This window comes from Cherax quadricarinatus, chromosome 29, assembly GCF_038502225.1.
Source record: "Cherax quadricarinatus isolate ZL_2023a chromosome 29, ASM3850222v1, whole genome shotgun sequence".
In the NCBI taxonomy this organism is placed as follows: Eukaryota; Metazoa; Arthropoda; class Malacostraca; order Decapoda; family Parastacidae; genus Cherax; species Cherax quadricarinatus.
In genome coordinates this window covers 10,425,859-10,439,302 of record NC_091320.1, presented here as the reverse complement: position 1 = coordinate 10,439,302, position 13,444 = coordinate 10,425,859, and the positions used below count along the sequence as shown (strand labels likewise).

General features: G+C 40.8%; 2 protein-coding genes across 2 annotated transcripts in view; one reads left to right on the top strand and one right to left on the bottom strand.

Annotated features, from left to right (window-relative positions):
* LOC128690665 (insulin-like growth factor-binding protein 7) overlaps positions 1 to 6,964 on the top strand; it is a 99,240-nt gene extending 92,276 nt beyond the window's left edge. The window contains exon 5 of the mRNA XM_070089612.1: positions 6,694 to 6,964. The gene's annotated coding sequence lies outside the window, so the exon portion shown is untranslated. The remainder of the gene's footprint in view (positions 1 to 6,693) is intronic.
* A 155-nt stretch (positions 6,965 to 7,119) lies between these two features.
* LOC138853403 (piggyBac transposable element-derived protein 3-like) lies at positions 7,120 to 12,495 on the bottom strand (the record flags this gene model as incomplete). Its single annotated transcript, XM_070089796.1, has 3 exons — positions 7,120 to 8,888; positions 11,729 to 11,808; positions 11,914 to 12,495. Coding segments are annotated over 3 exons (1,155 nt in total), but the record flags the coding sequence as incomplete, so codon positions are not given.
* Positions 12,496 to 13,444: the final 949 nt, after the last annotated feature.

Sequence of the window (13,444 nt, the reverse complement as noted above, 5' to 3'; positions counted from 1 at the left end):
TCAAACGGTTTCGTTGGACAATAAAGCAGACTGTAAACAGATGGGGTTGTAGGTGCCCTTATAAACACAAACATTAAATATAAATCAGGAACGTGCACGGTAAGCTGTCCAATATACAAAAACAGTTAGAAACAGAAATACAAATAGCTAGAGCTTCATTTAAGGAGGTTATTAATAGAATATTCAAGAGGTTGCTAGTAGAATTGCAGTAAATCAACCATTCAAATCATTATGAAGCTGTGTGTAGTCTGTGGTCAGTCAAACAAACGGGCTTCCACATGGGTAAATTGTCATTTTTGTGGAAATTGGTGTCACGCCCCTTGTGCAGATATCCAAGAACTAGCTACAAGCAGTGTTAAAACAGGGAAGTGTTTTTGGGTATGCCAAAATGAGATAAATCTGTGGACTAAAATCACAAGGGTATTAAAAGAGGACAACATCAAAGCTGCTTTCATAGAAAACCTGGAAGCTTTCTACAACAGATGGGAACATAAAAAGTCTGGGCTGAATGGTACTGCCCTTGATACTGGCCATGTAGTCAGAAACTGTAAGGCTGGAGGTGATGTCCTGGTAGTCAGTAAATGTGGAGCTGATAGTGCTGTCCTGGGAGACAGTAATGGTGAAGCTGGAGGTGCTGTCCTGGGAGACAGTAATGGTGAAGCTGGAGGTGCTGTCCTGGGAGACAGTAATGGTGAAGCTGGAGATGCTGTCCTGGGAGACAGTAATGGTGAAGCTGGAGATTTTGTCTAGGTAGTCGGGAATCATACACAGGAAGGAATACATATAAATGACCTCATAGGGGACAGGAGCCATAGTAGGGAAACAAGTGTAGTCAAAGATAAGATAAAACCAATATTGCAAACTAGAAATACCGCAGGAAATAGCAAACAAGAGGACTCCACTAGCAATAGTAAGGATATATTACCAAAAACAACTGGTGGGAGCTCCATTGTTGGTGCTAGGGAGGATAGAAGTAAGACAGGGAAATATGCACCAACAGGGAATACAGTCACAGAAACCCAAGGCAAACGGAAACCAAGCCTGTGCACATACTATGCACTTGGTATCTGCTGGCATGGGAAATCTGGAAAAACAGATGGGACGTGCAACTATGACCACCCTAGAAAATGCCATGCCCATATGACAACAGGAAAATGCAAACTCCCTTCCTGTAAGCTTTTTCACCCTGAACTGTGTACCTCTTCAGTACAGGAAAGACTGTGCTATAACTTAAATTGCCAGGCATACCATCTAAAGGGGACAAAAAGATACAAAACATCCAGGCCATGGGAAAACCTGGGTAGCCACAGCCACTCAAGAGGGAGAGGTTTTTTAGTGCCAGGAAGGAAAAAAAACTGGCAGGAAATGGCAGAAATCGTACACCAAATCCAGTCATTCCTGGAGTGGAACCACAGTCGATGGCCTCCACTCCAAACCAACATCTCGGGGCCTACATCTCAAATACTTCCAGCTTCTCGGCAGTGGGCCGTGTGCCCAGGATGCTGCGGGCATTTCCCTTCTGGAAGAGGAAGCTGGCCGCTCTGTGATCCTTGGTTTCTGTGATGAGTTTTTTACCCAGCTCTCTGAGGAACTTTAGAATACACTTGCCCCAAGCTCCAAGGGTCTCCGACACTACTGGGATCTCCCTATAACTAGTGGCACCACCCTCTTCAAGTTCAGAGTATGGCAAGTAGGTGTCCCAACGTGGCAGCACAGGTGTAGTCCCAGGCAATCTGCTTACCATCCTTCCAGGGCAGCATATTGACTCCATCTGGATGCTTTTGACTTCCGTCAGACCTCATTATTTGGGGTTCCCGTTGAGCTGGACAACGGGCTGTGGCGAGGCTTCTCTTTATGATATTAACCTCCTCATGTCTAGCGTACTTCCCTTCTAATATATGACACACGAGACCATGAAGTCCGAATTGATCAGGCGACCCCTACCGCAAACGCATCTATGTTCGGCGAGTATGGGGCAGGCTAGGCGGACAGCAGCACCAATCCAAATGGCCTGTGGGTCGAGTCGAGTGCCCAGGGAAAAATTGAGAACAGCTAACAGGAAATCTCCTGAATATGGTGCCTTCACCGCTAGTAGACGAGCTTTGTCCTTTCCTGATGCGTTGTTGAGCATTTGTTGGCAATTTTTTCCACGATCGGTTTGTCCCAGTGGGATTGTTTGTGCTCTTTGGGAGGAGCTGGCGTGCTTGAGGAGTCTGCAAAGGTGCTCCACAGCATGGCTGCTGTAATGAACCTGGGGTCTTGAGCTCCTACCGTACCCTTCAAGCATTCGGGAACAGTCTCCTTGACTAGTCCACTGGAAGGCATACATGACAGAAATTCAGGTAAAGCTACCTGTGTTGCCTTGTGCACCCTTATACCTCTCAGTCGCACCGGAGGAGTTGCTTGATCCCATTGCTGATCTTCCGGTGACAGATTCAGTGCCTTCTAAAGATGGATCTCAGGAGTGAGTCATATTTGCTGTATTGGATTTCCAAAAGAGGATGCGCACCTCAAGAAGTGAGTCTTGGCAGAGTAAGACACCTTGTGAGGAGATGCAGGGCATCAAGATCACTTATTCTCTCCTCCATTCTCTTCAGGTCAATCAGTTTGTCCTTGAGGACTGTGTTGATGGCCTGATGACCCAGCAGTGCTCCCAAGAGAATGCTCTTGGATTGGGTGGCAGTAGAGGTTTCAGGAAGGATTGTTCGCACAGTTGTAATTATTTCCTGGTTGGTTGTGATGATTTTGCACTTGGAGAGATTGAGGATGAGTCCTGTGTCTTCCCCAGTTGTAAGTCTACTAGCAGGGAATCTTCTATACCTGCCAGAGTGCCATCATCCAGGTACCAAATATTGAGCACGCTGTGCAAGCTGGAAGTTAGTTCTCTTGCCTCCAAGCAGAAGACAAATGGAGCGAGTGGGTCACCCTGCTGAACATCTTTTGATGAGAATATTTCATGTTCGCCAAACAAAAGAATTGAGGGTTTGCTGTAGCCAGCTGAAATGAAGGGAAAAAGACTGGGGAACTTTTTCCCAAACAGCTGGCAAGACCACATGTCTTTTCACCATATTAAAGGCATTTCTAAAGTCAAGTTCGACTACGGCCCTGTCTTCTGATAAGTCCATGCTGCATGAGCTGCCGCTTCACTGCCTTGAGAGACCCCAAAGACCAGTTAGTCTGGTTGGAGTAAACTGGTGGCTTCAACGTGAATGTTTCTTACTGCTGCTTTGGCAACGAGACACCGAAGAGTATTACTGACAGCAATGGGTCTCATTCCCCCATCGTTCTTCAAAATGCATAATGAGGCTCCGACATAGAAAGGTTTAATTTCTTCTGGAATCAGCCCAGCCAGACAGTTGTTGACGAAGGTTGTTAACTCGGTGAGAAGAATTGATGCAGTTGTGCTGAGTACTGGATTTACCATCTCTTTGATGTGTTGTAGTCGTATTCCGGTGTAACCTCCTGCAGATCCTGCTGGAAATGATACTATCGTTTTATACACTTCTAATTCTGGCAAAATTAACTGTCCAGTGATGAGATCTTCCTCAGGGTCGTTGTTAACGATTCTAATGTCCCTGGTTTTGTGTTTGTCTCTGAGTGCTTGGGCTGTGGCCTCATCTTTGGGAGCAAGTGTCGTTACTTGTAATTATTCTGATTGCTCCCACTGTGTTACCTTCTATTTTTTTTACTAACCAATGCGCAGATTTTCTCATTTTCGGTGGAATTTTTCTTGGGTTTGCCTCTCATTCCTGCGATGATAGGGCAGAAGGATACAGTTATTTGTTCTTGGGTAGTTGTGCACCGCTTTGATTACTGATGTGGTTAGCAATTTGCCGAACATGAGTAGGTTGCGCCATGCCTTTATGGTGCCTCGGGCTTTAAATTGGTTGAACCTCATTCACCTGCTTAAGAAGGTCTGTGAATTTCTCTGCAGCATATGGACGAGCCGCTTTAGGAATGCGTGGTAGAGTACTGCTAGCAGTGGATTTGAATGCCATCAGAAGATCGTATATACATATTTATTTATATACAGGGAGGTACCACCTACTGGGGATTCTCATCTCAGAGAAAAGAATAAATTTACTTCTGGGAAAACTCGAAGTTCTCTCCAGAGCTGTTTGAATATTTTCTTCTCCTACCACCCACTATTTTCTATATTTTGTGTGAACTTTATTTATAGACAGAATACAATGACAAAAAAATACAAACATGAATACACTGGTACATATATCAAAGATTATGAATCTCCTCCTGCTCCTCCGAAGCCAGACGCGAGCTGTGTATGCAGCATGCATTTCCTCTTTGGATGGCCACACTAAGGTGCTGGAACATGAAAGTGGCTGCCCTCGTGTCCCTGGTGCTGTCGAGGAATCTGGAACCCAGTTCTTTAAGGAAACATGTGATATTTTTTCCCCATGATCCCAAGGTCTCTGATCCCACTGGGAGAAATTGATACTGTTGGTTTATGACCCTGTACTTGCCGATCTTGTACTCCTCCCTGTGATCAGCAGCTCCTCCCTGTCGCCTGACACTGTGATGTATGTAGGAGTCAGCCAGTGTCGACACGCAGGTATAGTCCCATACTAGGCGCCTGCTATTCTTCCGATGATAGATGGTGATCCCGTCTGGGCAGTTTGCTGGGTTGTGAGTATTGTTGGCTGCTAGTGATCGGGGATTTTTCTCGGCGGGAATCCAGCTGTAGCAAGGCCTCTCTTTATGATGCCATTGACTTCATTGTATCTTGTGTGCCAGCCCTTGGTTTTGGAGCAGTTAAGACCATGTAGACCATATTGGGCAGCTTATGAATCACAGAAAATACATCTGTATTTCGTGAGAATTGGGGCAGCGAGTCAGAAAGCTACTGCAATACGGAAAGTCTTAGGGTCGAGGCGTGTTCCCATTTGCCAAAGTGGGAACTGTTTGGAGTCCCCGGAGTGAGGTGCACTCACAGCTTGGAGACAGGCAGTCTGTCTGATGTTACATCCCTAAGCATGTTGGCAAGTACCTTTTCAGCAATGGGGCCATCCCAACTTGACTGTTTGTAGGTCAGTGCTGCAATAAGTTTTGGTGTTTGAGCAGCGAAAGTCTCCCATTAAGACGATTAAGTGATAGCACTGGCACAGTTTGGGTCCTGTATTCCTGCTGAATCATTGAGGCTGTCCAGAAGAATTAGTTTTATTAACTCATTTGATGCTATGGAAGAGGATGGGAAGATTTGCATACCCCCAGCCCCCCAAACTGGGGGTATATATATATATAAATATATATATATATATATATATATATATATATATATATATATATATATATATATATATAAATATATATATATATATATATATATATATATATGTCGTGCCGAATATGTAAAACGGGTCAATTAGCAAGAACCCATTTAAAATTAGGTCCTTTCTAAAGTTTTCTCTTATACGTTTAAAGATATATTTTTTCATTAATTTTGATGTAAAAATTCATAATTTTTCTCCAAAAGGAACTTAGAAAACTTACCTAACCTTATTATAACAAGAACAATTTATTTTAGCCTAACCCAACTAAATATATTTTAGATTTGTTTACAATAATTTAATACTAAACAAACACAGTGAAATATATATTTTTTGTTAGGTTCAGAATGATTTTGGCGAAATTATTGCATACACAAATTTTCACTTGTCCTATATGGCAAGATGAACGTTGCTATTTAAGCCAAGATCGCAAGTTTTATGTGTATATATATATATATATATATATATATATATATATATATATATATATATATATATATATATATATATATATATATATATATATATATATATATATATATATATATATATATATATATATATATACATATATATATATATATATATATATATATATATATATATATATATATATATATATATATATATATATATATATATATATATATATATATATATATAGTTTTTCGTGGAAAAGAAAGAAGCTTCTCAGTTGATGCAAAGAGATGAATGTATCTGATTACAGTGGTGCCAACACTTGTTTATTTGTAAAGCTTCGTATGTGAATGTTGCAGCGAGGAGGAAGCTGGACCCAATACGTATTTTTTTTATTATTATATATACTAAATAAAGCAAAGAACTGAGAAAACAGTGGAGTGGTAAGAAATACATAATTTAGATTGTGTAACTGGATTACTTGAGATAGTTTGAGAGGGTGAATAATCTGGGTGACTGGTTGGAAGGGTGGGAAGAATGAGGAGGAAATTTTGATATACTTGCTTGAGCATCCAGCAGGTATGTGTGTGGTAGTTAGTAAGTACAATGACAGCACTTTTTATAGTTGGGTTGGGATGTTGTGGTTCTATGAGTCATTACTGAATCACCGAGAGATCATTTATGTATTGTTTAAGTCACGGTATTGTGCCTTTTTATTATTTATTAATGCTTGATTTTGTATGTGTATTTAATAACATTATGGAATCTTAATTATGCTTCATGAGAGTTTCAAAAAATTAGGGAATAAGACATGTAAAAGAGGATTCAGATCAATATTACACTGTCAACTCTGAAAGATTTACAGATTGTATTAAGATAGCACTAGAAAATAATCAGAGCATATGAAAATATGTATAAATTTAATAAAAGTGAGACTTCACTTCATCGAGATTTATAATATTCAGTTCCTTGACCTGTTTAATTTTTTCAGAATATATGGTAACTCACCTTACGAGGAGAACAACAGGTGTAATTTGTCTCCATCAGTGACCTGCAACAATTACGTTCTGAAACACTCTGAAATGTTTTAATCCCATTAGTTTGTAAGTCCTGAGCCATTATGGTAAACTATTTTATGTAAGAGAACTTAATACACAGTTTGTGGACCAGTTCCTGAACCAATTATTGTATCAGATTCTGTAATCTCTAGACTAGCATGTACCAGATTAATATGGGATCCACAATAAAGTTATCAAACTAAATTTGTTACTCAGATTTTATTTAGCCTTATCTGCAGTAATCATTGTAGACTCATTAAGCTTTGTACCACAGACGCTAAATTCATTTATAATGATGAATTATATATCTAAACGTATGGTATAACCACTGGTAATACATTCTCATCCTGATTTGTCAAGTTAATGTATAATTTTTTTTACAAGTTAAATATATACTTTGAATAATCGCAATCACTGAGATGCATAGATTTTATCTTGTTTTTCCTTGCATGTGAAACTTGGCTTTCACGAATTTCTCCTCAAACTTGATTTCCAGCTCCACTAAATTAATAATGCTGGAAAAATAAAAGCTTACTTTTTTTAGGTTAAGTAAGACACATGTGCAACAGTTAGGTATATTTATTCCGAAACGTTTCACCTACACAGTAGGATTCTTAGTCAAGTACAGAAAAGTTGGCAGGAGCAGTAGAGATGTGAAGACGATGTGATCAGTCCATCACCTTTGAAGACTTAGTTTTGAGGTGGTCAGTCCCCCAGTCTGGAGAAGAGTTTTGTTCCATAGTCTGAAACAATGTGAAGCTGAAGCGACAGTCTGGAGACTTATATATTGTCAGAAGGTGAGGCGTAGTACAATAGTAGGTGAAGGAATGTAATCACTGAGAGGTCAGGTCCATCTCAAATTCATCCATTCTCACTTGTAAAAGCTTTCCAAGGTGTTTTCTGTTCTGTACCAAGATACCATTGTGTTACAGTGTCTGATAAAGTGAATATTAAAATGGTATACAGTACTGAGAGGTTGTTAAGACACGTGCAAAAGTTAGGTATCTCTATTTCGAAACGTTTCGCCTACTACGTCTTTAAAACCCTTTTAGCCCTGAATTATGAAAGGTATATATGTTTGTTCTCATTTGTTGAAATGTCTTTCCTAGGAAGCTAAGGAATACATTTATTCATGAAAATAATCATAATGAATATAATTTCAAAAAATATAATGGTGGGAACTCAGGGTCCCGCCAGGCTTTTTCAGGGTAAAAAGTGGAGTTACATGTGTAAAAAATTTCAGTTAGAAAACAGAATTTTATTCAATTATACATTAATTTTTTTTTACTATTTTCACTCAGATATGAAAAGAAAATATTTTCTTAATTAGTCTCTGAATATAAGACAAACTGAAGATAATTTCCCAGTTTATAAGTTTCATTTCATGATTATACATAAAAAAAATTATTTTCCTCTTAGTAGTATGAAATTTCAATAATCAGTGGAGTTCATAAAACAAATCAATTTCTATTATAAACATTTACTTCTGTACTTTTCTTGCTATTGCAAGAAGTAATAAAATATAAGAGAAAAAAGCTATCATTCTTTTACAGTTTTACCAGATCAGGGACCTGGACGTGATGCTCATGGTAACAATTCTTTGTTGCATTGCAGCCGGGATGAATTCCACAATAACTACAGATTGATATTGATCGTGATTCTTCCCCCTTTCTTGGTGCATATCTCATATCTTCCTTTCTTGCCAATAAATTTTGGCCAATGGATCCCAGTGTTGGTGGGCCTAACAGAAGTAGGTACGCTGTAGTCAACTTTTCTTCGCTTGGGAGCTCCTTCGGATCGGTGATTTGTTGCAAATGCTAGAAGTCCTTGTGCCAGTTCTCTACGGAATTCTAACAGTGAGAGAGGTGAATGAGTTTCATTGTACACAACATTTGCATTAACGATACTCATGCCAAGAAGACCCAAAAAAATTCTATGCCACCATTTCTTACTCTTACTGTTTGCACCATACAGCTGTCGTAGCATATCATGCTTATCCACTCCTCCCATGTTTTCATTGTAATCCTTTAACGCTTGGGAACAAGTGATTACTGTCTTAGTTCCATTTTTTCTGTCCTCTTCACAGTTGTGGTTGTAAATCCATGACAGTTGGATGCTATGTAAACTGCTTTACTGTCCATCCATCTATACACAGTTATTCCATTAGGTTTACCTGGAGTTTACCTGGAGAGAGTTCCGGGGGTCAACGCCTCCGCGGCCCGGTCTGTGACCAGGCCTCCTGGTGGATCAGAGCCTGATCAACCAGGCTGTTGCTGCTGGCTGCACGCAAACCAACGTACGAGCCACAGCCCGGCTGGTCAGGAACCGACTTTAGGTGCTTGTCCAGTGCCAGCTTGAAGACTGCCAGGGGTCTGTTGGTAATCCCCCTTATGTATGCTGGGAGGCAGTTGAACAGTCTCGGGCCCCTGACACTTATTGTATGGTCTCTTAACGTGCTAGTGACACCCCTGCTTTTCATTGGGGGGATGTTGCATCGTCTGCCAAGTCTTTTGCTTTCGTAGTGAGTGATTTTCGTGTGCAAGTTCGGTACTAGTCCCTCTAGGATTTTCCAGGTGTATATAATCATGTATCTCTCCCGCCTGCATTCCAGGGAATACAGGTTCAGGAACCTCAAGCGCTCCCAGTAATTGAGGTGTTTTATCTCAGTTATGCGCGCCGTGAAGGTTCTCTGTACATTTTCTAGGTCAGCAATTTCACCTGCCTTGAAAGGTGCTGTTAGTGTGCAGCAATATTCCAGCCTAGATAGAACAAGTGACCTGAAGAGTGTCATCATGGGCTTGGCCTCCCTAGTTTTGAAGGTTCTCATTATCCATCCTGTCATTTTTCTAGCAGATGCGATTGATACAATGTTATGGTTTTTGAAGGTGAGATCCTCCGACATGATCACTCCCAGGTCTTTGACGTTGGCGTTTCGCTCTATTTTGTGGCCAGAATTTGTTTTGTACTCTGATGAAGATTTAATTTCCTCGTGTTTACCATATCTGAGTAATTGAAATTTCTCATCGTTGAACTTCATATTGTTTTCTGCAGCCCACTGAAAGATTTGGTTGATGTCCGCCTGGAGCCTTGCAGTGTCTGCAATGGAAGACACTGTCATGCAGATTCGGGTGTCATCTGCAAAGGAAGACACGGTGCTGTGGCTGACAACCTTGTCTATGTCGGATATGAGGATGAGGAACATGATGGGAGCGAGTACTGTGCCTTGTGGAACAGAGCTTTTCACCGTAGCTGCCTAGGACTTTACTCTGTTGACGACTACTCTCTGTGTTCTGTTAGTGAGGAAATTATAGATCCATCGACCGACTTTTCCTGTTATTCCTTTAGCACGCATTTTGTGCGCTATTACGCCATGGTCACACTTGTCGAAGGCTTTTGCAAAGTCTGTATATATTACATCTGCATTCTTTTTGTCTTCTAGTGCATTTAGGACCTTGTCGTAGTGATCCAATAGTTGAGACAGACAGGAGCGACCTGTTCTAAACCCATGTTGCCCTGGGTTGTGTAACTGATGGGTTTCTAGATGGGTGGTGATCTTGCTTCTTAGGACCCTTTCAAAGATTTTTATGATATGGGATGTTAGTGCTATTGGTCTGTAGTTCTTTGCTGTTGCTTTACTGCCCCCTTTGTGGAGTGGGGCTATGTCTGCTGTTTTTAGTAACTGTGGGACGACCCCCGTGTCCATGCTCCCTCTCCATAGGATGGAAAAGGCTCGTGATAGGGGCTTCTTGCAGTTCTTGATGAACACGGAGTTCCATGAGTCTGGCCCTGGAGCAGAGTGCATGGGCATGTCATTTATCGCCTGTTCGAAGTCATTTGGCGTCAGGATAACATCGGATAGGCTTGTGTTAATCAAATTTTGTGGCTCTCTCATAAAAAATTAATTTTGATCTTCGACTCTCAGTCTGGTTAGCGGCTTGCTAAAAACTGAGTCATATTGGGACTTGAGTAGCTCACTCATTTCCTTGCTGTCATCTGTGTAGGACCCATCTTGTTTAAGTAGGGGCCCAATACTGGACGTTGTTCTCGACTTTGATTTGGCATAGGAGAAGAAATACTTTGGGTTTCTTTCGATTTCATTTATGGCTTTTAGTTCTTCCCGCGATTCCTGACTCCTATAAGATTCCTTTAGCTTAAGTTCGATGCTTGCTATTTCTCTGACCAGTGTCTCCCTACGCATTTCAGATATATTGACCTCTTTTAGCCGCTCTGTTATTCTTTTCCGTCGCCTGTAAAGGGAGCACCTGTCTCTTTCTATTTTACATCTACTCCTCCTTTTTCTTAGAGGAATAAGCCTTGTTCATACATCGAGTGCCACCAAGTTAATCTGTTCTAGGCATAAGTTGGGGTCTGTGTTGCTTAGTATATCTTCCCAGCTTATATCGGTTAGGACTTGGTTTACTTGGTCCCACTTTATGTTTTTGTTATTGAAGTTGAATTTGGTGAATGCTCCCTCGTGACTAATCTCATTATGTCGGTCTGGGGCTCCACGCATACATGTCTGAACCTCAATTATGTTGTGATCTGAGTATATTGTTTTTGATATGGTGACATTTCTTATCAGATCATCATTGTTAGTGAAGATGAGGTCTAGTGTATTCTCCAGTCTAGTAGGCTCTATTATTTGCTGGTTTAAATTGAATTTTGTGCAGAGATTTAAAAACTCGTGTGAGTGTGAGTTTTCATCAGAGCTGCCTCCTGGTGTTATTACTGCAACAATATTATTTGCTATATTCCTCCATTTTAGGTGCTTTAAGTTGAAATCCCCCAGGAGCAAGATGTTGGGTGCAGGAGCTGGAAGATTTTCCAGACAGTGGTCAATTTTTTAACAGCTGTTCCTGGAATTGCTGGGATGTTGCATCCGGAGGCTTGTAGACTACCACAATGACTAGGTTTTGGTTCTCGACTGTAGGTGTGGACCTATAGTCAAAGTCTCCTCTTTTTAGTTACTTGTCATTTTCTAAAGGAGGGAAATCCATTCTTGTGGGTCTGATTGTGACACGAGCTTGAACACTGATTCCTTGCAAGGTCTCTAGGAGAGGGAAAGAAGTAAAGTAGTTATCAAAGAAAATTTTGTGATTTTTGCCATGGAGATGATTAGTCAGTTTGAGAACTACTTCTCATGCTAATCCTACTTCTTTCCTCTTGATAGGATCTTTGTCTTCTCCTTTACCTTTGTATATAGCAAAGTTGAAAATATATCCATTATTATCAGCAATACACCACAATTTGTATTCTCTCTTGATTGGTTTTATAGGATTATATTGTTTGAAAGTGCATCTTCCCTTGAAGCGAATCATTGATTCACCAACATTGACACACTCTCCTGGAGATCCGATGTCTCGAAATTTGTTATTCAAGCTCTCAATGAGCGGTGTTAGTTCGTATAATTTGTCTTTTCTATTTGGGTCCATTTTAGTGTTAGCATTCAAATGTAGCTTACTGAGAATACTAAGAAACCTACCATGTGCCATAGCTTCTTGAATAGGTCTGACACCCATATCATTTGATATTGCCCAATAATGGCGCAGGGCTGGTAGTCGGTGGTAGTCCATCATGACGTTGATTCCAAGAAACGCACAAAGTTCATCTTTTGTTACTGCAATTACTTTGCCTTTTTGAATACTATAAAGGTTGGTCTGGTAAACAATTGCATTGGTAATATTCTCGTCAAAGAAAGAGAGAGAAAGGCATGAGGTGCAGAAGAAGCTGTTGCTTCATTTCTTGACTTTGCTTGAAACGATGTATTCTGAGCAGGTTCAGGTTTCTTTCTCCAACGTCTTCTTGCATGATGTCCTTGGCCACCTGTAGATGAAGATTGAGACACTTATGCAACATATGGGAATCTTTATTCAGGAAACGTTTCGCCAAACAGTGGCTTCATCAGTCCAATACAAAGGCGAGGAGGAGTTTGAGGTAATCAGTCCCTCAGCCTGGAGTCGATGTGTTTAGGGCCGTAGATGTGGGTTATATACTGTAGTGAGGTGAGGCGAAGCAGGAGGAGGTGGGGTCATAGTGGTATCATCCACTAGTCGATGAATGGTTTTTCAAACCATTCATCACAACTGTCAGACACTGCAGCATCATGGGATCTTGTTACAAAGAATTCTTCAACACTTGTCCAACCTTTGGACGAAGACCTACTTCGACTAGTGGATGGTACCACTATGACCCCACCTCCTCCTGCTTCGCCTCACCTCACTACAGTAAATAAGCCACGTCTACGGCCCTATGCTGTACATTCTACAAGATTGATGGACTGAACACATCGACTCCAGGCTGAGGGACTGATTACCTCAAACTCCTCCTCCCCTTACGCCTTTCTACTTTGTATTGGACTGATGAAGCCACTGTGTGGCGAAACGTTTCCTGAATAAAGATTCCCATATGTTGCATAAGTGTCTCAATCTTCAACTTGTCGTTTTTTCAAACCATTCATCACAACTGTAGATGGATGTTCCTGATCACTCGACGAAGGAAGCTCTTCATCATTTGTAATAACAGAAGGTTGCTCCTGGTCAGTAGTGTAGTTAGTTTAATATGTTTATTATGCACCCCATACCCATCCTGTGGGCGGTAGTCAAAAGATTAGAGGTACATAATGGGTCCAGGGACTGGACCCCAAAGTTTTAATAGCTGAGCAAGTTACAAAGGTATTGAACTCCA